This window comes from Otolemur garnettii, unplaced genomic scaffold (genome assembly GCF_000181295.1).
Source record: "Otolemur garnettii isolate 467f Iridium unplaced genomic scaffold, OtoGar3 scaffold00178, whole genome shotgun sequence".
Taxonomy (NCBI): domain Eukaryota; kingdom Metazoa; phylum Chordata; class Mammalia; order Primates; family Galagidae; genus Otolemur; species Otolemur garnettii.
The window spans coordinates 909,319-934,277 of record NW_003852573.1 but is presented as its reverse complement, the minus strand read 5'-3'; the positions used below and the strand labels follow the sequence as shown (position 1 = coordinate 934,277).

The following is a 24,959-nucleotide window of genomic DNA, read 5'->3' as shown; positions in this document are numbered from 1 at the left end:
TCTAAGATTCCTTTCAGAAGAGTAGGAAAAATAGTTATTTCCCAGGCTAAAGGAAAGAAATACTGAGAGAGTGGTCACCCACCCATAGATTGAGTCCTGGCTGAGTGCCCACCTTTAGAGAGAGGGAACGATCCCCCCTCCTCACACCACCATGTGACCAAGGCAGAAAGTTACATGAAAAAGTTCCTGGCAAAAGAGGACTTACATTATTAACTCACTGCTTAGTAAATCTTTCCTCCTCCCAGCCTTGAATTCTTATCACCCTTACAGCCTGAGAGATTATAACAACTAAGAGGCTGAGAGGCTGCATTGTTACCACAGGGGGGAGGGCTAAGATTCTGATTCTGTAATTTCTCTTGGATTCCCTAGATAATGCTGAATTAAACCACAGACTTGAAGCCTATTTTCCAGCTGAAGACAACACAGACATGTGGCTAATAAGGCCAGGTCAAGAGACTAAAATGTTTAAATTACCAAACGCCAAGGCAACCATCAAGATGCCCCAAGTAAAGAGAGAAGTTCATCCTGTAGCCGCGTTGGGTACACAAAATCTACTGGTTCCTCAACTCAGATGCCCCATCAGGATCTGCTTTACTGCACCTGTGGACAGCATTGGGGCGCATTTGCACACACGTCCACATCCACAGGTGGAGCAGATGCTCCTGACAACCTAGGGAGAGGCTCGTGGCAGCACATCAACTAGTCTTTGCGAGCCAGGAAAAGCTTGCAGCTGCTGCAAATCTCCTATCAGTGGTTCTCAACCTTCCTAATGCCTGGATGTATTTTCATTGTTACAAAGGGGTCCCGACCCACAGGCTGAGAACCGCTGCTAGAGACGTGGGCAAAATAGAGAACTAATACAGTGAAGGACTTAGTTTACACTTATAAAAATTACATAAATTAAAGAATGGGAAATACTGGGAGTCAGGCCTGAAATGTATTAAGTATTATGTGCATGGAATGGTAGTGTCAGGAAATCTGAAAGGCCATGGGAAGCAGCCATCTTCACCTCCTCTAAAGAAAATACCTGCTCCATATGGCAGATTGATTTGCTAAGTCACCGCCCTCCAAACTTCTCCTAGTGTGACCTCCTGTCCATTAGCCCGTGGAAGGCTGCTAACTGCATGTTCCAGAACTCCTTGCAACGGGTACCCCTGAAAATTACCTGAGTCCTGAAGAACAAATGTACACACTATGACTTGAAAGCAAAATACAACGTAGCATGGGTGTCCAACCTTTTTATTTCTGCCACACATTGGAAAATAAGAATTGTCTTAGGCACACAGTAAATACACAGTACTAACGAAAGCTTATTAGCATGATTTTCATGATATCTGACACCACAGACAAGCTACAAAGTCTTCACAAAATCAGTGTGGGCCCACAGGCACAGTTTGGTCAGCCCTGTATGGGCTGGGACCCCACTGAAGGAATGGTGGCAGAGGCCCTCTGCTCTGCAGCAGTCACAGGGGAGACTTCAGGGGTCCAGTCAGCCCTAGGGTGACTGAAACATCCCAGGTGGCAATTTTTGCAAGTGCACAGCAGCTCTAGGCTGTTGAGCAGAGCTGAGCCCTGCAGCAGTTCTGTGGAGTGAATCTGGGAATGGTTCCCAGAAGCTCCCTTAGTGCCCGCTTGGACAGGCCTTTCAACTCTTCTGAAACACATCCTTAAATCCCTTCAATAATTTTCTCCCATTTTAGAATGGATTCTGTCATCTGCAGTAAAACCTGGATTAACGTTATCATTATGACTAGAATCCAGCTCTCACTTTAGGATAGAAGCATTATGAAAATAACTAACTTGGAAGAACACTATTCTGAAATTAACATTCAACAGAGGAAAATGAATGAGTGTTCAAGAACCAGATAATGAAATCAGGGAGTGTTTATGTTAGGATGCACTCCCAAATGCATCTATTATTTCAAAACCAAAATATCTGTAACATTCACAACATGAACATAAATGTTTAAAATGATGAATGTCCCAATTATCCTGATTTGATCATTAGACATTGTATACAGGGATCAAAGTATCATCTACACTCCCCAAATATTATGCAGTAGAATCTCTACAAATTGACCACCCAAGGGACTGGAGGTGGTCATATGGAGATGGGCAGCATAAAGAACTGGGCCTACTACTATACTGCTACGCACATGTGGTGCATGTCTGATCTATGACCATTAGGTCAATTTAAGGGGGTGGTCAATAGAGGGAGGTGATCAGTAGAACCTACGAAGGTTCTACTGTATATCATTAAAAAAGTAAACAAACAGAAAATTACCTACCCTATCCACTAGTCTAAATGTTTTATTATCATCCCTCTTTTTCTTTCAGATAGAGAAAACTGAGTGGAGAAGTAAATATATGTATTATTTTCCTTATTCTTATTTCCCACATGTTATAAAAACAAAATACACTAGAAATATAGTACTGGACATTTTTGCATATCTATTTCCTAAATAGCATTCGCTGCTTATTACTTACTTTGAGACCACATATAATTTCCTAATTACACTGAGGGATAGTTCTGTGATCAGAGAAAACCTTCATAAGGTTCTTAAAATCAAAAATGTTTTCCTTCACATTAAAGGCAGCAAACTCACCTTAACGGCCCATAGATCTTCAGATAAAAACCACGAAAGGAGAATAACATTGCAGGAAATTCTGCACAGAAGAGGCACTGCTCTCTGGATGAACTCAGACTAATGATTCATTGAACAATTATTGCAAGAGTTTTCTTGTCTCTCTAAACAGCTGCTTTGCTATTTCTAAAATAATTCAAACTAAATCATTTTCCTGCTTGCAATGTTGAGACAACACTCTCTCCCCATCAATGTGTCCTGAAGGATAAAATGCTTCCATTAACAAAACTTATTTTTTCCCGTAAATAACAAAGGCTCTGCTCAAACATCTTCACTATCCTGCATAGGTGGGGAAGATGCTTCCGAGCAAGGGAATGCCGCTGACATCACAGGCACTGTGCCACTGTGTACCACCCCCAGAGCCTTCACCCCTCCTCACCACCCGAACCAGGCAAAGTGGTCCAAGGGAGAGAGCAAGTGTTTTGTGAACAAAAGAAAAGAGAAGAGAAAGCCCCTTAAAATGACCTAATTAAACCATGAAGACCAAATTAACACTGGCAAACTCTGTGAATATCTTCAAGACAGCTGCCAACCTAAACTCAGTAACAACCTCTGTTTCCAACTCTCTACCTACCTATTTCCTAAAAGTCACTCTGGATTATACAAGACTATGCATATCCCTGGTGTAACATGGATAGATTCTGCTCCACTGCCCTATTGTTCCATATTCCTTCACTCTCCCTACAGCTAAAAATGAAGGAATCACATGTTGAAAAAGAAATTTTAAATTCCAGCATGAAGTCAAAGGTACAAAAACTATAATATTATCCCCACGCTGCTCAAACTGGAAAACCACTGACCATATTTTCTAGAAGGTGTATGAAAAAAAGAGCTGTAAACAATGAATGAGGCTGATAAACAAGATAGGGACCACGACAAAAAAACGTAATGAATGGGATGACTACACAGCAAATTATATGAACTAATGACCTGTCCACTCCAAATTACGCTAATAAGTCATACATCCCAGTAGTGTCACTCCCCCAGACAAAGCGAGTCACAGTAACATGGAGGAAAAAAGATCCCCAGCCCACTGGGGGCCACAGTCCCAGAAAATGGCCCTCACACTCACAGAATTTGCTTTCTGTTTAGGAAGTCTTCACACATCAAACAAACTAATTTATACCTACTGGTTTATACAGTGGACAAACACGAGCAAACTGAAACTCTAGGTAGAGTCTCATAATGCTAGAGGTCCCCAAAGCAAAAGGCTGACTAAGAGAGAAAGAGTGGTGGGGTGCAATGCCTCACACCCATAATCCCAGCACCATGGAAGGCTGAGGCAGGAGGAGTTTGATACCAGCCTGAACAAGAGTGAGACCCCCCCCCACCTCCACTAAAAAATAGGAAACTTAGGTGTGGCAGTACACACCTGTAGTCCTAGCTACTTGCTACTTGGGAAGCCGAGGCAGAAGGATCACATGAGCCCAGGAGTTTGAAGTTGCCATGAGCCACAATGATGCCACTGCACTCTACCCAGGATGACACAGAGAGTTAGAAGAAAAAAAAAAACTAACATTTGTGTAAGGTGACCAGATTTTAACATTGGTAAAGCGGGACACCATTGACTGGGGGGTAGGGGGTCTTAATTAAAATTTTGATCTATATGGGGCAACAAAAATTTTTATAGAATACAAAAATAATATTGTAATATATATTTTAAAATTTCAACATAAGTGCAATTTACAAATATAATCATTAAAAATTTATGTATAGTATTATTTTATTCCTTGGCATATTTCTCATTTGAGTGAATTTTTTTTAGTAGATTGCTGTCGTTGTTTAAAAGGTCATGAAATTTTTCACAAGAATTTGTTAAATTATATTTCACACATAAAATGGCTTTCAAGGTCTCAACACTTATTTGTGATTTTTCTGATGTCCACACTTTATTTACCATAGAAAAAATGCGTTCAGTCACAGGATTAGTTCCTGGTAAGGACAGCGCGCATCCCACAATTTTTAGTGCATTATTATATGTAACATGGTTTGTTTCAAAATGATGAACTATTTCTAACCATTTGTTCTCTATTGTGATTTTTGCTGATGCCCAAGATTTAACCTTTTCCTTATCAATATTTTTTTAATAATGATACTTTGTAAGTCTTAAGTGTCACTTTCAAGGCCAGCGCTAGACTTTTTGCTGCCACTATAAAATATAAATAATATGAGTACTATCTGCTAAATTCATGAAATAAATAACTTACCTAAATTATCTGAATAGCTGATTTGTTGACATCACTTGTTTAACTAGCACTAGCACATAGTATGATGTGTATCATCTGAGAGACAGTTACAAAATGTTTTCGTCATTGCCAATGCCAAAAATTGCCATTGCTTATTAAGTCCAAACAATGGTGGTTGAATTCTAACAACTGATCAACAATGCGAACTTTGGTAAGCAGTTCTCGACAATCAGTTCTCAACAATTATTTGTTATTATTAAAGTTTAACATTATAAAATTAATAAAAATAATATAAAACATATATCCTGGAGAAATAGCCACATGGCAGCTGAAAACCGTATATTCCCTTCCCGTTCTCCTGCCGTTGTGCATTCTTTCCAAAAATTATAACTTTTTTAAAATGCTGCGGGACATGGGACAAATTGTTAAAAATCAGGACTGTCCTGCCAAAAGCGGGACATCTGGTCACCTTAGCTTGCAGAAATAGATTACATAAGAATTATTGAACCTAAACACACATGATCTGAATAGAGAGAAAATTAGACTGAAAAAATAAATAGAGCCTCAGAGACCTTTGGTATAATAACAAAAGATCTAATGTTGAGTCATTAAATTTTCCAGAAGGAAAGAAGAAAAAAAATTGTGAGGCTGGAAAAGAGTGAAAGAAATAATGGCAAAAAAAAATTTCCCAAAGTTGGCAAAGAGCATAAACCTATAGTTTCAAGAAGCCTGAATGAACCCTAACCAAATTAAATATAGCAGTTAAAAGACAGAGGGTGGCAGAATGGACTGTTAAGAAATGACCCAAATTTATGCTGTCTACAAGAAATACACTCTAAATATAACAATAGGGCTAGACCGAGAGTAAAAGGATGGATAAAGATATGTTGTGCAAACATTAATCCGAAGACAACATGAATGACTACGTTAACATCAGATAAAGGGCAACACCTGTGGCTCAAAGGACTAGGGCATGGTGCCCCATGTGCGGGAGGTGGCGGGTTCAAACCCAGCCTGGGCCAAAAACTGCAAAAAAAAAAAAAAAAAAAAAGAACAATATAAGATAAAGTAGACTTCAACCACCAGCATCAAAAAGAGTCATTACAGAGAGATAAAAAGACCAATCTTGGCAAGACGATACAACAATCCTAAATTTGTAAGACACACGCGCATGCACGCACACACGCACGGGCGCACACAACATCAGATAACGCTTTCCAGGGGTTAGAGATGGGGGCAAGGGTGAATATGACTATAAAGAGTCAGGAGAAAGTAGTTCTTTGAGGTTCTGTATCTTTATAGGGTTGGTGATTACATGAATCTATATATGTGATAAAACTGCATACAACTATATACAGGTACACAAAGAAGTGCCTGTAAAACCAGTGGAATCTGAATAAGGTCTGTAGTAAGTTCCTGGGTTTCAGAGTTCACTGTATCACAAAAGACTCCCCACTGAAGAATCTAGGTGGAGGTACACAAGACCCCTCGGCACTATTGTTGCAATTTCCTGGGAGCACATAACTCTTTCGAAATTAAAAAAAAAAAAAAATTTAAAGAAATCACACTCAAATCCCAATATCTTTTTGTTTGTTTGAAGTACCACTTATACAAAACTGATCAAACAAGACTCTGTGGTAGAACCAGGGCGGGACTTAGAACACATCTGTGGCTCCAGAGACACCCACGAGCACCATGGTACATAGAATATTAAAAGTTCACGACTAGATTGCTCATTTGCATACCCATAGTACCCGGCATATAGTACAAGCCTCTGAGGCTTAAAAATATATTTCTTTCGACTAGACAATTGTAACCATGGGAAGTTTACTTAAAGGATTTTTTGTGTAAACTCTAGGCAATAAATAGCTCTCAAGAGCGAGGTGGAGGGGTGGAGGGGAGGGCTTGCAAGGAAGCCACCATCAGTGAACTAGGAGTTGCCGTTATAGAAGTAATGCGGTGCATAAACTAGTGCTATACGGTGGTTTTTCTTCCGATGGGCAAAAGTCTATCGTGAAGAGAATTAGGCTTGAGGTTTTGACCAATTTTTTGGAAGGCCTTCCTTTGGTAAGGCTTAATTTCACTGTTATAATGAGAGAAAAACTTTTAAGAAGAAAACATAATACGAACAAAACAAGTTCATGGTCTAGATTGTAATTAAGAGAGCCCATGGAAATTCGGCTTGTTAAGATAGTTATAAAGGTGAAGTTACAACACTTACTTGAAACCTGACCTTTTTTATACAAGTTTTTCATAAAGCTTTTTATGAATTTTATAGAACAGCTTGGTATGTATTAGTTTCTACTACTTGCCTAATAAAAATGGTAAAAATTTGATATAAGTTTTGTATTCATGAAATCTAAGAGTAAAATTATGGTAAGATAACCTTCATCCATCTCAAACTTTTCAACAGCTACTTGTCATCCCTGAAAGTGGCGTCAGTCAGCTCTTCACACAGTCACCCCCTTCACATCTTCTGCCACGTGCCCCATGAGCTCTCTCTTACCTTGCTGCTCCTCCTAATTTCTTTTTAACAGAGACATATCAACTGTCATGTCATGATTTTAAAAGGTAATAACCTTTTTAAGAATGTTGACAGGCACCACTTTCAGAATGTACTGAGAAGGAAATGTTTCCCTCCTCCACTTCCAGTTACTTCCCCTCCCAATTTTAGGTCCAAGTCACTATTCAACCTGCCAGGGTGATCCCTACCCCGGTTCCTGTCTGAAGCCCGTTAGAGCATTTATATAGGATATTTGCCTGTAAATTAACATTAATTCACTTCCTAAGAACAGTTCTGAACATTGAAAGTATCCAAATGAGTGAGTTAGCATTTGAAGGATCCTAATCTGAAATCCACATCCAAGACATGGCCACAATCCAAATAATTCCAAGATGGTATCTGAAACTACAAGAATTTACTAGTGCAAGTAATATTAGAAAGAAATATTTTACCAGTTAAAAGAGTGGTATTCAAAATGTAGTGGGTTCAAATTTTTCACAGGCTCCCTTGTAAGAATGAAGCATGATAATCTCTAGAGCCCAGCACCCAAAGCATCCTTAGGTCTAACACTCCTTTGGTCTGTGTCCCTTCACCTAATAAGACTTTATCCTCTAATTAGACTAGAAGTGGGCAGGGGAGGGGAGGAGGCTGTTTCAGCCAGCAGAATATAATTACATCAGCCTCAGAATGAACCCTTCTGCAAGATGCTGGTTCAAGTACGTACAGGCAGACAATAGAGGCTTCATGATCTTTCAGGAACCAGTTCAGTGATGAGTTTTGCACCTGCCTACCTACATTTATTATGTTTTTGCATGTAGAGAATTCAGCTCTATACTCTTTCACCACAACATACCACTGGGAAGCAAAGTTGTGGGAGAGAAGACATTTAAAAACTCCTACCCAGCTCCTACTGCCAGAAGCTACCAAGAGTAAAGCCAAAGGATTTGACTTTTGTTAAACAACCAAATAGTTTGGGTCAGTTCAAAACACAATACAGATTCTGTTCAAGGCTCAGCTCAAATGCACCTCCTCCAGGGAACATTCCTCGGTCACTACAAGGTTAGAAACTCTCCCAGCAATTTTTGGCAGGGTAATTACCCATACAGAAACACTTTGTTAAATGTCATGCCAGGGCCAGCTTTCAGACAGGACACACAACTAAGAAGTAAGGCCAGTGTCCCGGCTACCCATCGCTGTATCTGCTCAGGTTGATTAATGCCCATGGCCCTTATTGTGTACTTTGAGCATTGCTCCTTTTAAAGCCAGATGTCAGCTTGGCATTCTCACAGTATAAACCTTTTTTTTTTTTTTAAACTTCTTCTGAAGAGAAAAAATACCTGTTATTTTCCTTAACCCCTAGTGATGATTACAGCCCGGACCACAAAGCCAGTAGTGAGCAGACACTTACTTATAAACTGACAGAATTTGTGGCTAAGAAATTTCTCACCATTCCAATGGTGTATTGTCTTTCCCTGACATCCAACTAACTCCCTGACACATTAGTAGAATTTTAATAGTTGGATTGAGGTGAACATGCCTACTTGGTTGAGGACTTGTTGTGGAAGGTCACTGGTCTCTTGTCCATGTTTGCTGTCTTTCTTGTGTCTGAACTCGGGTGAGTTTATAAAGGTTAGACCTTACCTGATTTTCGTTAAGCCTCGGCCCCTCAAAGATGATTACAGCATTTCTGTCATAGCTCTCCCTCCCCCCACCTGCCGGGAGCAGGTTACTAAGTGGTTTGGCTGTGCATGTGAATTTTCAGCCTGCCCTTATTAGCAAAAAATTGGATTTTATTTAATACGACTTTGCCCCTTCAGCTCAGCAGAGGCAGATTCTTGTGTCCCATGCCAGCCCCTCCAGGCAAAGAATGTGGACTGAAGCATCTCCAAATGGCAGGGGCAAGAAACCCAAGGATTAGCGACAGAAGAAAGGTTCACAAATGAGCACAGCACAGGTTTGCTTCCCTCTCATTAACACAAACTTTACCTGTTACTGCACCACCTCTTGTCTCTTCCCTGCTAGATTTTCTTTCTAGTATGCAGAAGGTTTGCAGATAGTTAGGAAAGAGTGAGATGGCAGTGATTTCCTAGAGAGGACAGGAACGGGAATTGTAGCCCTCTGCCTTATATAAAAATAAGGATCTGCAACTGATCAATGTCAAATTTCCTTTCCACACAACTCTCAGCCACCAACTATCCTGTTCTGCTTGCCTCTCTCTTTTGTATCTGTGGATTCATAGAAATTATTATTTGTTTCATTTTAAAAGTCTTTGAAAAAGCCAAAGGGGAGTAAGGTAAAGTTAGAACCCAGGGTTTACTGCTACAAAACTAATAGATCGAGTGTTTGTGTATGAGAGAAAGAGAGAGACAGTGGGCACGGCAAGGAAATCAGAGGACTCTGGAAAGAGTCCACAAAAGAAATGACACCTGGCACCCTTCAATGATCGCCCCCTGCCTTCTGGATTAAGTCCAGACACCTCACATGGCCCCCAATGGCCTTTACGACCCTGCCTCCTTACACTCAGCCTTCTGGCCAAGTTGAATTACTCTCTCTCCAATCCAAATCCTCAGGCATGCTACTCCCTTCACTGACTTTTCCTATCTCCCTGTCAACATCTCTGCTTCAGTCCCTCTGAGTCAGGGTTCTAATTTCTACAGCCCCAATGACCTCACCTTCCCCCAGTTCAGGGCCCAGTGAGGACAAAGGCAGCCTGGAACATCGTGGCAGCCCCAGCACGTGGCCTGGAAGCCTCTCACACTGTAGCAGCTCAATGAATATTTGTTAAATGAAACAAGATGGAGCTTGTTGTTTTGAAATGCAGTATTCAAATGCGGTATTCAAGTATCGAAATGCAGAGGCATTTATAAATAAGTTAAATCTTAAAATCTTTACAGGCAAAGCTCAAGTAGCTAAAAACTATCTATGCTTAAGAAAAGTACCTCTTCTCCCTCTGCGTGCACAGACACGATCGTATTCGGCTTCCCACTCTGCCCTCGTCTAGTCTTCCTGAGCCTTCACACGGGCACTCGAACGTCCTCCCTGAATTTACTTCTGAAAGAATAACGGCTTATTTAAAGGTATACTTGAATTCTAGCAACCTACCATGGGAAAATGCGGCAGGAAAGAAGAGGGAAAAAATGATCCTTTTAACACTCTTCCCAATGCTCTAGGAGTTTGAGAGCCCCTTTCTACATGTAAATGTCTTTCTGTGGAACATACCTCCTCACCGCAGAGGGGGAATCAGGGACTCTTAATGCTAAAGCAAGGCAATATTCATCCAGTAAAGAAAAAAATAACAATAACCACATAACTTGGATTGAGCATGTATTCTGTACCGAGCACACACATGCTGGGTGTCTTCTGTCCATTATCTGGGTGTCTCTCAGTGGCATAATCCGGATAATGAAAAAGGCTCAGAGGAGGTAAATGACATTCCCAGATGTGGCAAAGTTACATTCAAACTCAAGTCCATCCATCTCCAAAGCTGTGCTCTTTCTATCATGCCAAGTACCTTGACTCAGAAATAGAAGGCAAAAACGTTAATGGCACTACAACCCAACATAGAGCTCCATTTGTATCAGTCTCACTCAGATCCTCCCGTCTAGAAACCCATTTACTACTCCAAGCAAGCAACACAGGCACGGAAACATTTCTCTTACCTCCTGGATGCCACTAGAGAGAAGAGAAGCAAGAGAAAGGCGGCCCCATCCTGCCACACGTAGGCTCCGCACACAGTCACAATCGCCGCAGGAGGCCCCCCGTGCCTGTGCAGGGAAGCCCTCGCTCTGAGAGCCTAGGACGAGCCTAGGACAGCAGATGTTATAAAACAGGATGCAGGAAGCACACGGAGTCTGAACAGCCCCTGACAGCCACAACTACACAAGCTCCCACGCCACGTCTAGTGTCTCGGCGAGAGCAATCAGCATTATCCCAAAGAAATAATAACACTCCAGTGCACTCCTGATTTGGGCTATAATCCTCCAAACCCTAACAGCATCAGAAATTAGAGGACCATAGTCAGGCCCCGCTCCATTTTTCTGTCCTAAATGAAGTTTCACTTTGAGCCGCCATCTCCCTAATCCATCCTTCTCTTTTCTCATCACAGGAATTCCCACTGGGACAGCATCTCCTCCTCTCCTGATGACCTGGCCAAATCCTGCCCATTCTTTGGAGCCCAGTGAAGATCAACCTCCTCCTCCCAGGAGCAGTCTGTGACTGCTTGTGCTTACAAGGTCTCTCTCTGTCCACCAACTATAAGCGTCAGCCTGCACATCTGCTAGATGCACTTAGACCTGGTGCATTTTACTTCCGTGCTGCAACCCGGCACGATATTGTTCACGCTCCCCTGCCATTGAATTCAATAAAATACTCGCCACCTCTGTTCCAGGCATTGAAGATACAGAAATGATTAAATCCCAGCCTTATGCTTCGGGGACTCAAAATCTAGTAAGGCATGGGTGATACAAGTTAAAATTTTATAAGTAGGACACAGAAGATGATCCAAAGTGTTACCATCACATTGCCCTGTTTAATGTCACCTTCGTGGGATTTAACTCCATCTGTAGCTGTTATGCTCGTTCATTTATTTACTGCCAACCTGTTCCCACTGGGAGACTCTAGGATGGAACTTAGTCTGATCACCACTGTCCCTAGCACTCAATATGGACTTGAACACACAGACACACTCAGTAAAAGCTGTTTTTGTGGCAAGAAGTAGAGGGGCAGGAGAGTATCAGGAACTAGGAGCACAAAGCCCACCTTGGAGGTTTAAGTTATTCTTCCATAACAGGGAGTCAGGGCCAGACGAGGAAGGGGTCAGGCAAATCCAGAAGAGAAAAGAGGCTGACCAAAGGTCAGAACAGCAAACCGGCAAGATGAGAGTGGGGGCAAAGCCCTACACATCACTGTAGACCAGCTACAGTGATGAGTGGGTGATTTTACCCACTAAGGAGATTTGGCAATGCCTGGTGGTATTTTTGCTTATTGAGACTTCCTGGGTGGAGGAGATGCTGCTGGCATCTACGAGGTAGAACCCAGGGAAGCTGCTAATCATCCTGCAATGTCCAGAGCAACTTCCCACAATACTCATCTAACCTAGAATGCCAGTGTGGCTGAGGTTTACCAAGTCCGGCTGCACACTAGTGAGAGAACCAGACTAACACTATTTTGAGCCCTGGTAGCCATCTTAGATAATAAGTTTCAGCTTCCCCAAAACCCTGGCCTTTCCCCGAACTCAAGAACCCCAGTCAGCCAATCAGAAGTGCTCCCCACCCTTCTTGCTTCATACCACCCTAAGACCCCAGTTAGGAAATCCCCCACCCCTCATACCTGTACCAATCTAGAGCCTCCCCGTACTTCCCCATACCCCGACCACCAATCAAAAATGTACCCCACCCTTCTTCACCCTTCTTGCTTTCTGTACCCTATAAAACTTTCCAACCCCCTAGGCTCGGGGCCTTCCTTGGTATGTTTGCCAAGAGAGGGTCCAGGCTCGAGCTTGCTAAATAAAGCTTGCCTCTTGCTTTTACATTGGAGTGTGTCTCGGTTCGTCCCTTCGTGGGCTCGGGGACTCAGGGAAATTCTGGGCACAACACTAGCATTCAAGGAACAGATTGGCCAAAAAACATATGATTCCTTCTAAAGTTCACAGTTTCTATTTACATCTAATATCTTCTTTTCAATTAGGATTTGGATCAACGTAGCATTTGTTTGCCACCTCCTACAACCTCCAAGAAAGGAAATATTGAGTAAGAAGTGTCCAGAACCTAAGGACACAGTACCAATTTGTTCATCTGTTGGATATCACCATCATTTTCTCTCTCAACTCTAGACTCTACACCACGCACCCCATATACAAGGTAATGAGATGTAGAAAGAGGAGAAAATGAGAGGCGCTCTCTGGGTAGATGGATGGATGGATGGTCAGATGGACAGAGGGAGGGACAGAGATTGATCAGAAGGGAAAAGACTGAGTGCCCAGAGCTCCAAGGGGATGTACCAGCGCCCTTTGTGCTTTTCCACAAAGGCAGGTTGGCCTGAACACTGGCACTCCTGCCCCAAGCCCTGTCCTCAGGGCTGCGTGGAGGATATTTAGAAGGGGCTGTCTTCCCAGATCTCTGGAGCCCCTAGCAGGGAGTCACAAAGCTGGACCTGATGGAGTGACAAGAGCCAGGAAGTCAGTCAGAATGACGCTCCTTTGTCTAGAAGCAGCAACACACCGCTGGGCCAACCATTGGCCTTGGCAATAACCTCTGTGGTAGCTCCAGGACTAGCAGGGGCCTGACCCTGTGTTCAGGTTCTCATACTACTTCACAATTGTTTCTCTTCCGCTAAGTCCCTAAAACATGTTTGCTTATTTTTGCCCTGGCAAACAATTCTGTATTTTCAATGTTACCTGAAATGCCTGAATTTTGACTCCAAAAGGAAAAAAAGATAACCATTTTCTTTTTCTATTGTAAGAGATCCGATAGTGTTATATTTCTAAAGAGTCACTCAAAGACATTCACAAAGGCTCTCTTCCGCTATGTCTCAAATTCTACTGCAACAGAAAGCTTCCCAAATGTCTTTCTCAAGTGGACACACTCCTACCCACCTCACATTCTTATTAACAATCCTCAGAAGGACTTATTTAAATAAGAAACATCTAGCCAAGAATGTTAGAAATGAAAACTTGATTTACATCTAACTTTTCATGGAAGTATCTAGTAGGTAGAACAATAAAAGCCAGAAACAGCACCCCACACAGAGCTAGACACTTATCATAGTCCCAGACCAACACCGGCCTTATATCTAGCCCAGGGTCTCCATACAGAGCTAGGAAAAGGGACAGATCATCCTAGCAAATAAAAATGGAAACTTAAGTAAATTTGTTACAATTCTAAGCAAGATCTACAACTATGAAAGTAGGAAAACACCAGGAATGGCAGTGCCCAGTTTGGAAATGAATTGTCTTCCAAAAGCCCATTTGCAAGAAGGATGCTTAGAACCTGGAATGCAAACTGTATGTCCCAAGCCAGTGCATAAAAGCTCATTTACTTACAATAGTTTGGGTACATTACACAGAGAAAAATAGTTTTTAAAAAAGAAAGAAAATTTAAAAATGCTTTGATATTTTTAAAATATATTGAAATACTTGGAAAAACCAATACACAGGTTATTTAACCTTGACCTGAACCCCAAACCATGACCTGGCCCTTGACCTCCTGTGATCCAAACCATAACTAAAATGGGGTCCTGAGAAACTGAAAGGGGATGAAGGAGAAGAACCCCAGCCTCAAGGGCAAAGGAACTGTTGTGGGAGAAAAAGGTAGTCTGGTATCTCTCATCTGGAAGAGAAGAATTTGGTACTGGCTCACAACAAACTCTAGGACAGAAGCGCTACCTGTCAAATCAGGAAGGACTCAGGAAGGTAAATGAGCAGTGGCCACCCTGGCCTGCTACTGAAGCAGCAAAATGAGCTACAGCCGCCCCTGCCACAGCAGCAGCCGGGGGGAGATGGGACAGGAGTTCCCAGCATGCTCTGCAGCATTGCAGATGGCCAGCGGTGCCAAGGGGCCAGAAGGAAGGCCTCAACAGTTGGCATAAAGAGTGTCAGAGGCCACGACTGATGCTAATAGATTAACCTTCTCCAATATAGCATACCCACAGCTCTATAGCAGAAAAGGCACTTAATTCCAGATTGTTGCTGAATACAATACGTGGATCAACTCCAAATACAAAAGAGATGCACTGTATTAAAATCAAGTGTGAAAACTGAGGTTTATCATTCATCTACTTATACCTTCTTTAATCCTCCAAATAAAGCATCAGTCTCCAGCTCAAATTCTCGGTCCAGTTCCTCTTCATGTTCTGACAAGAAAAACAGTCTCCGTTAGTCACAAATCTAAACAAAACTGGGTTGGCTGAATAGCAAAATGACTAAAAGGACTGGACTAGGTCCTGGAAAAGCAGCCTGTGGGCTGAGCTGCAAGCATGGAAACAGGCCACGCTCCCGGACCTTTCTTTCCAGTGCTCTGTGACCTAAGTCCCTGGAAGTACAAAGTAGGGGAGATGGAAATTCAACTCGTAGTGAGGGTCACAAAAGGAGGGGCACAAGGGAGAAGAGCTTCCAATACGGGAAGACACGGGCAGGGCTGGGGCAAATGCCCCACGCAGATAGGCTGCTAAAAATTTTTACATAGACCATGTCAGAAAATTATGGTCGTCATAACTACATTTTATAATGCTAAGAAGATAAAATAAAATGGAATCATATAATGATGATAAGCAGGTTTATAAGTAAACAGTATAGTTGATTGAAACAAAAGATATAAAAAAAATCTTCATTCAAACATTTCTTGAGGGTGCACAACCACCAGGTGTGGTGACCTGTACTAGGGCTGACACAGAACAAGATCTGCGTGGCTTTCATCCTCCTGGGGCTTACTGTCCATGGAGAAGATGGACAAACAAGGAATAAGAAACCACGACAGTGCTGATGAGTGCCATGATGCAGGACACAGGAGGTCTGGGGCTTGATGTTGAGGTCTGTGTGATGTCTAGCAGGCAGCTGGATGGGTGTGGGTGCAGCTCAGAAAAAAATGCGCTCGGTTGGGGATAAAGACTTAGAAGTGCCCAGTATATGGGTGGTGACAAAGGTGCCAGAATAGCTCAGAGTCCCCAGAAAGTGAAGGAGCGTGCATATATAAGAAAAGGGGGGGAGGAATCAATGACTATCGAACCAAGGGAAGTGCAAAACCCACAGAAAATCAAAAAGGAACAACTCAGGAGGAAAACCAAGAGAAACTGGTATCATTAAAACATAATCATGAAGGCCAGGCATGGTGGCTCACACATGTAATCCTAGCAGTCTGGGAGGCCAAGGCAGGTAGATTGCTTGAGCTCAGCCTGAGCAACAGAGAGACCCTGTCTCTAAAAATAGCTGGGCATTGTGGTGGGCGCCTGTAGTCCCAGGTACTCAGGAGGCTGAGGCAAGCGGATCACTTGAGCCCAAGAGTTTGAGGTTGCTGCAAGCTATGATGCCACAGAACTCTACTCAGGACAACATAGTGAGACTCTGTCTCAAAAAAAAAATCATGAGATGATGCTGGTTCCAGAGCAAGATCAAAGTGCAGGTTCATGCACACTGCATGCACACAGCAATGCTAGTCCCAAACTTCAGGCAACGTTTATTCTTTTTCTAGGAATAACAGAAAAGGGAGATGTGTTGCACAATGGCCTGGTACATACTGCACTACTCTGGCTGCCCCATCTACATTGCATGCCATACATTCTGAGTGCTATAGAGATGTGTGCTTATAGTACAGCCCTGGTCTTTTTTGTTACATGTACACAGAAGGCCATATTGTATGTGTACCCATGCACAGATGTGTGTAAATGTGTGCACAGATGTGTGTAAATGTGTGCACAGATGTGTGTGAATGTGTACACAGATGTGTGTGTTGCATTGTGCACAGGCTCAAGTCTAAGGGAACACTCAGCAAACAACTGACAAGTGACTTCATTTCAACAAAGAAGGAGCAAGAATCTCTGAATTCATAAATACAAAGAGAGTTGAAAACCTTTCTGCCTCTGCCCTTCTCTATTTTGGCTTTACTTTCACATAAAGTGCAACCTCCAGAAACATCAGAATTATGCAGAATTGAAAGAAAGCAAAACCTTGAGCCTCTTTTCTTCTTTTTCAAAAGAGTAGGTTCGAAAGCAGCCAAAGTTTACATGCCAACCTCAGACTTTCTGAAGCTGGCACATATCTCCCTCTAGTGGGAAAACAGGATCCTGCACAGATCGGAGAACAATGAAATCCTGCCCAGTGCTGCCGCGCAGAAACACAATAGGCGCCATAGTCATAATCAGGCGTCCTCAAACTATGGCCATGCAGCCCGCCTAGGACATTTATCCGGCCCGCCGGGTGTTTTTGCCACCGCTGCCTGTCCTGCTGAGCAGTGGACTCATCCCAGGGCCTGCAGTCCAGCCCTCCAATGGTCTGAGGGACAGTGAACTGGCCTCCTGTTTAAAAAATTTGAGGACCCCTGGAATTGTAAAGTTTCTAATAGCCACAGAGGTAAAAAAGGTGAAATTATTTTTATATTTTACTTATCCCAATAAATCCAAAAAATAATTAAACAATTATTAATGAGTTATTTTGCATTCCCCTTTTCTTACTAATTCTTTATAATCCAACGTCCGTGTCACCCTGACAGCACATCTTACTTTGGTTCCAGTGCTCACCAGCCATGTGTGGCTAACGGCTATGGTATTGGACAGCCCAGTTCTAGACCAGAAATCCTCCCTCGTATTCCGGAGAATTCCTAGAAACTACCTCGGTCTGATTTCTTGACATAAACAAATACTGTAAGTTTTAATTACAACTTAGATCCAATCATAACCCCTTAGGAAATCACCATCTTAAGACTGTCTTAAGTTTGCTCAAAATTCACAGCTGCAGAATTCAGTTGATGTAGGAGGGGAGAAGCTGAGAAGGAGAAAGTGCAGATTTTTTTTTTTTTTAATTTGAGACTGAGTCTCACTCTGCCATCCTGGGTAGAATTCCATGGCATCATCTTTGCTCACAGCAACCTCAAACTCCTGGGCTCAAGCGATCCTCTTGCCTCAGTCTCCCAAGTAGTCACCACAACACCCATCTAATTTTTTTATTTTTCATGGAGACTGGGTCTGCTCTTGCTTAGGCTGGTCTAGAATTCCTGAGCTCAAGCAATCTACCCACCTCAGCCTCCCAGAGTGCTAGCCCTACACCTGGCTAGCGGGTCTACCCATGAAGAGCAGGAGCCCTCAGAACATCTAATTGTACCTTCCCAGGTACAATCCCTGACCCTGACCCTATGGACAAAATGGGAGTTTTCATCATAATTGAAATACAGTCAAGCAAGAGACTGCTCCAAAACAGAAAGAGCCTGGGAATGCCCTGTCATACCAGCCTGGCTACCTGGCAGAGCCAGCTCTTCCTTCTAGTGCATGAGTTCCATTTCCCAAAATTCAGCACTCCACGAAACTGTGTGAGGGCGCAGAAATGAAGCCATTTCTGCTGATGGGCTCTGATTACTAGTCTCCTGTTCTTTCCTCCAGTGATCCGTCAAAGCTCCTGCCTACCTGGTAGTGAGGGGATTTGCATTTTAATTCTTGCCAATGAGGTGTGGTGCTAAACCATTTACTTAAGCTTCTAACTAACCTACCCCATTCACCTTCAACATTTCAATGGGAAATTAATTCGGGGGTGGGGGTAATTAGAGAGCAGTAATCAGGAAGAGAGGAAAACACACACACACACACCCTAGACTGATACACTAGGGGTGGCACACCCAATCATCCTGTATATGTCCTGCTGTTTCTATGCATTTGAAAAACTCCAATCAGCTCCTACTAATTAATTCTCTAGGAAGTAGTGGGTATAGCCGACTGTGGAATAAATGAGAATTGAAGGAGAGGCAGAAAAGATGGGCTTCTAATGATAGGGGAATTTAATGGTAAGCAACTCCCAAATATCCATCAGCAGATTAATCTATAGAGGTGGTGAGAAGGAGTAGGTTTCCCATGACACCCTGGAGGCATGGGGGCTCCTTGTCCCTCTCCCATTTCCCACTCAGGGAATGAAAATGTGATTTGGAAATAACCCAAGCAAAAGCAAACCAAATACTTCAGTGGGATGCAAAAGGATAAAGGGGCCTTCAAACCTTCCCAGGTGCCCTGCTGCTGCCCTGCCACTCACCTGAGGAATTCTGGGTCTCTTAGGAGAGATCACCAAGAATGCAATTTGCATGGGAATCCTTAGTGCTCCTGGGACAGGCAAAGGAAGCCCCAGACAGAAATGGAAACTGTCTCACCACGTGAGAGCCAGAGCTCTGTGCATATCTGTTTGGTGTGGGGGGTCCAGCACCCAGTGCGGGCTTCCTTCTGGGAGCAGAAGGAATGAGGAGCTGTGTGGTCCAATGTCAGGACTTGCCCTCAATTGCCCTCTAGCCAGCCCTGCCCCAAATCACTGTAGGAGGCTTGTTAGAGCAGTAAGAAAGCAGATTCCCTAGGACAGCAGTTCTCAACCTCTGGGTGACGACCCACAGGAACTATATTAAAGGCTCACGCATTAGGAAGGTCGAGAACCACTGCTCTAGGAGCTGACATTCCCCTACATAGGGGAGGGAAAAATCCTTTTACTCTGCCTTTCTTAGGTTCATGGCTGGGGCCCCTATAACAAAAGACAGAGTAGTAAGAGAAATGCACCCAAATTTATTTAATAGATGTTTTACGTGACACTGTAGACTACGTAAGGAAATGACAACCCAAAGAAATGGCTAAACAAGTATTTTTATGCTAGGTTTGACAAAAAGTGGACAGGGAAAGATTTGGACAGAGTATCATCTAATGGTATTAAACGGAGGGGAACCTAGCAAGGTCTGCTTCTTCTCTGTGATCCTTCATCTTCAGAGATAAGGATGTACTTTTCCTTTGGGTACAGAGAGGGCATCTCTGACCTGAGGGGTTTATGACCTGCTTCAGGAGAAAACTGTGGGGGTCAAGTGAGGATGACCTTCCTGCTTCTGCTATTTTCTCCGATACCAAAGCGCCATATTTGGGGGTACCTTAAGCACCAGCATCAACACAGGAGGAGAATGCAGTGCAGCCTGAGTGCAAGGAGTAACCTAGGAGTCTTGGAATCTCAGTAGCAAAGCAGTGATTCCCCTGTTTCCTAAGCCCCTGGGCACAGGTATTAAGGACAACCATGGTCAAACACGATGTGAAGCATCATCAAACAGAACACGGGGAGACTTGGCTGTGCCACAACACTCACCATTAATGCTTCAGAGCAGGCTGTCCAGGCCTTGGCTCCTGCAGGGGCAATACATTGATGTCCTTTCACAGACCCTTGCTAATCCAAGGTCAGCCAGCAAACCTGGTTCCAAGGGCAAGGACACCTGTTCAAGGACAGCACCAGCAGCCTTTGTTTTCTGACCCTGCACTGCTTCTCCAAAGTTAACAGCCATCTGGCAACAAAAGTCCTTTAATCACAGAAGTAAGTGGGAAAAATTAGCTCATAACTAACTAAGCCCATACCCTTGAGAGGTTAGTGTCCTGTCCGAGCCATATAAAAGGAAGAATCAATCTACAAATCAGCTGCTGAATCCTTTTCTCATAAGCCAAGATCAGTAATAATGAAGGCCATGGGATTACACAGGAACAACAAAAGGAAGGTCAATGTGTTCAACTATACTAGCTGTATCCTTCTTTAAGAATATCTACTATAAAATAGCAAAGAAATAGGGGGTGGTGATTCACATATAGACTTTTCACCATAAAAACCAAAGGCTCTTTAAACACGAGGACTTCTTGTATTCTGGAGTTTACTTAAAGAAATGTTAACCACATGTGACTAAAGGCGCGGTTTTTGTTGTTTTTTTTGAGACAGTCTCACTCTGGTGCCCAGGCTAGAGGGCCACGACATCAGCTTAGCTCACAGCAACCTCCAACTACCGAGTTCAGGCAATCCTCCTGCCTCAGCCTCCTGTGGAGCTGGGACTACAGGCACCTGTCACACACAACCCACACATACCTGGCGAATTTTTCTATTAACATCACTGAAGACTAAAGAAATAAAAAAGGACTTGTGAAATGAAAATGCAAATCAATTGAAAGCACAGTCCATTTGCAAAAATGCCATTAATATGCAACTTGTCAGGAAGACAGCGGCTTCAGAAAGGAAGGTGCACCTGGGCTCTCTGGAAAGTCAGAAAGTGGGGTAATTATTAGAAAATAACTTCACAGAAAACAAAAAGCCAGTAGAATTCATAAGGAGATCCAAGAACTTGAAAAAGAGAATAAATCTGTTAAATAGTTAAGTCTTTGCTAAATTTCTGAAAAGAGGAAAAACCAACACATGTAAGATTCAAAACATTTTAAGAATACGACACACAACTACGTGTTCACACATTTGAAAATGTCAATGAAATGGAAAAACATGAATTGCTCAAACTGACTTAAGGAAAAAATCCTAAATACACCAATTAAACTGAAGGATACTGCAAAGTTCTCATTGAATCAAGAAACTTTATGCCTAGACAAACTTAGAAATGAATGATATCTAAGTTTGATACAGGCACTTCACACGTACTACTTAAACAGGTCCATAAATATGAAAAAAATGGAATGTTTCTCATTTGTTTTATAATGCTAAAAGAATGCCAATCTTGAAATCTGAGGCTGAAACAAAATTACAGACTAATCATTCTCACTCACTAATCTGTATTTTTTTTAAACTTAGAAAAAAAGCAATATATTTTTAAATAATATGGTCACAGTAGGTTTGTCATAAGAATCCATTTGATTTGCTACCAGAAAATTCATGATATTAAAATATCGTATCAATAGGTTTAAAAAGGAATAGATACTTTAAATACTCATCACTTATTGCCAATTTTAGAAGGATTCCTTAATGTGACTTTAAAAATAAATGTTGTTCAACCTTTCCTTAATGGTTAAAAGAAATACAGACATTTCTGCAAAAGTCAAAATTAAAACAGATAACATCCAGATATTATATTACTCCAGATGTCTTAGCAAAGTAAAACAGATGAAGCAACACCACTATCATTATCTGTGGATGAGATTATCTAAATAGCAAAAGAAAAACCAGGAGAATCAAACAATAAACCAATGGAACAGAAGAGAATTTAATAAATTATTAAAACATAAACCAAAATAAATACTTTTACTATAAGACTAGAAATAATCAGCTAAAAAGTAAAAAAAAAAAAAATTATTTGAAAAATATCCCAATCGTAAAAGCAGAAAAAGAAAAGATTCAGAAATAATCTCAAGAAGAATTTTAGCAGGACTTATTATAAAGGAGACCATGAACCAGCCAGGCATGGTGGCCCACACCTGTAATCCTAGCACTCTGGGAGGCCAAGGCAGAAGGACTGCCTGAGCTCAGGAGTTGGAGACCAGCCTGAGCAAGAGCAAGACCCCATCTCTACTTAAAAAAAAAAATAAGAAAAATTAGGCAGGCATTGTGGCAGTGCCTGTAGCCCTAGCTACTGAGGAGGCTGAAGCAAGATCTCTTAAATCCAGAAGTTTGAGGTTGCTGTGAGAGATGCCAGGGTACTCTAACCTGGGTGACCATGAAGCTTCATGAAGAGAAGTAATGGAAGACTTTGAATAAATAAAAATACATACATATTATATTCCGGGATGAAAACACACCATATTTTAAGAATGCCAATTATTTACAATTTAATTTCTAGGTTTATTGTAATTCTAATTAAAACTCTAATGAGAATTCTTTGGAACTTGGCCAATTTTAAATATGCAACTCAAAGAATTAAACTGGCAAAAATACCTAAGAAAGGTCTGGAAACAAAGATCAATAAGTAATAACTTACTTTACCGGACACATAAGCATTTTATATGGCAAAAATAATTAAAACACTGCAGTACTTCTGTGAGAATTGATTGAGACTGAAGCAGAAAAGACAGCCTCTCAAACAGTCTACAGTGTGAATAAGAATTTGCTACATGATCAAGATTGCGTTGTATTTTAACATGGAAAGACAATAAATAATGTTTAGTTGCCTATCTGCAAGAAAATAATTTCATTTCATTTCACATCATAGACCAAATACACTTGAGATGGAGTAAAGAATATTCAGCTTGCTGAGAAGTAATACGGAAAGATTGTGGCACCCTCCCACAGAAGTGTTAGTTTGTATGGTCCTCAAGAGTGGGCTGGGCTTGGCATGTCTATCAAGAACCTGGAAAACATTGTGGTTTTTATTCTATAATTCCTCTGCTGGAAACCCTTCTGAGAAAAACAATCAGATTCAATACAACAATACAAATACTTTTCTTAAAAAATAAAGCACTCAACGCATACAGTTGGAATCAAAAAGAACAGAGCGAACCCAAAGAAAGAATATGAAAGGAAATAATAAAAGGACAGAAATCAAGGAATTAGAAAACAGAAAGAAACAAAGTGAAAAGCTAAAAAGATTAATAAAATCTCTGGCACAGTCGATTAAAGAAAGAAAAAAAAAACAGGAGGGAGAAGTGAAGAGAGGGAACGAAGGAGGAAAGTGGAAGAAAGATGCAAATATACACAAAGAATAATATGAAGGAACTAACAAAAAATTTTAAAAATAATAGTTTTATGAAGCACAATATACTAATCAAACTGAAAACCTACAATAAAATGTATGTATTCCCAGAAAGCTACAAAATTTGAAATAGGTACAAGAAATACAAAATTTAAATAAAAACAAATAAGTGGTAAATTAAAATAGTCAAAGACTTTCCCCCCCAGATTCTTTTTTCTTTTTAAACCAGTGACCTCCTATCATCGGCAGTTTTCTTTTCAGTAATACGAATTAACAGTTTTCATCCCAAGCATTGCACTAAATTGATACAGTCCTCTTTTAGGAGGAGGTATCAGTTCTTTCCAGGCCTATTATGCGAGCCTTTTAATGCATGCCGCATCACATCTTTCTTCACATTAAATGCAGAGAGACATAAAAAGCTCTCCATCTACAAAACCATAAGGCACAAGCTTGCTGCAGTAGCTGTGGGTCAGCCCCAGTACTGCAGAGCACAAGGGTGAGGTCACACAGCACAGCAGACCACCCCCCCCAAGTATTTCCATATGACTTTGAGATGGTCTATACTTGGTAGAGCTGGGGAGGAGGGTATTCTGGAGAGTCCTTGCTACGGTCTGCTGAGAAATTCGATTTGACTGTTAAAATCTGCTTGTTGTTCCTAATGACTGGACAGCCTGCTGCTGCTGATGGAACTGAGCCGTGAGTAAGATGTGTGCTCACACCCGGACACAGTAGCTGTGCAGATGCCCAGCTACTCACTTAATTCATTTTGAGCCTCTTGTCTAACCTGTGGACCACATGTAAATCATCTAAGGACTGTTTTTGCTGATCTATGGTGTCAGATAAGTGTAAAAAATTTGCACGGACATTTTTTCTTGCTCATCAGCTTGTGTCAGTGTTTGTGTTTAACGTGTGGCCCAAGACAACTCTTCTTCCAATATGCAGCAGGGGAAAAAAAGGACGGACACCCCCACACATCTAGTATGTTCTAGGCACGACATTTGCTCCAAGGACAAATGCTCAAAAAAAGTTCATGGAAGAGACAATTTTTCCAGTGACCTACTTCTGTGACGTGAGCAAACTGCACTTCTTCCTGAATTAGAAAGTGAGATGTGGAACCAAGAAGGCTCAGTGTTGCACCAGTTAAATGTACTTTGGCAAGGCAGGGGGATCTGGCTCCCCTGAGCTGAACTGGCAAAACCATAAGAGGAAGATGTTTCCTGGGAATGGCTTGAGAAACACTTTAGCACTGAAAATAAAAGGGAAAGTAGAAAAGGCTAAAAGAAGCTTCAGGCTCGGGAGTGGTGCAGGAATAAGACACATAGTAAAGCAGCCTCTGGACCAGTTAAAGTGTAGAGAAGTTTTGTGCTCTCCAGAGAAGGATCCCCGACCCAGCCAGCAGCTGCTGCAACATGTCCACAGAAGGATCCCCCACCCGGTCAGCAGCTGCCACAACACAGTTTGAAGTTTAAAAGTAGGATTAACAAAAGAGCTCCCCCTTTAAAGCAAGCTGCTTTAAGAAATTATCAAT

At 41.9% G+C, this 24,959-nt stretch overlaps 1 protein-coding gene across 2 annotated transcripts in view; it reads right to left on the bottom strand.

Moving 5' to 3' along the window:
- The window catches only part of HHAT (hedgehog acyltransferase), a 333,401-nt gene that overhangs the window by 285,988 nt on the left and 22,454 nt on the right, over positions 1 to 24,959 (bottom strand). The window contains exon 3 of one of the 2 annotated variants that reach the window (XM_012811853.2): positions 15,115 to 15,182. The exons of the other annotated variant lie outside the window; for it this stretch is intronic. Within the exon in view, the coding sequence (XP_012667307.2) occupies positions 15,115 to 15,182 (68 nt within the window). The remainder of the gene's footprint in view (positions 1 to 15,114; positions 15,183 to 24,959) is intronic. 2 annotated transcript variants of the gene reach the window in all.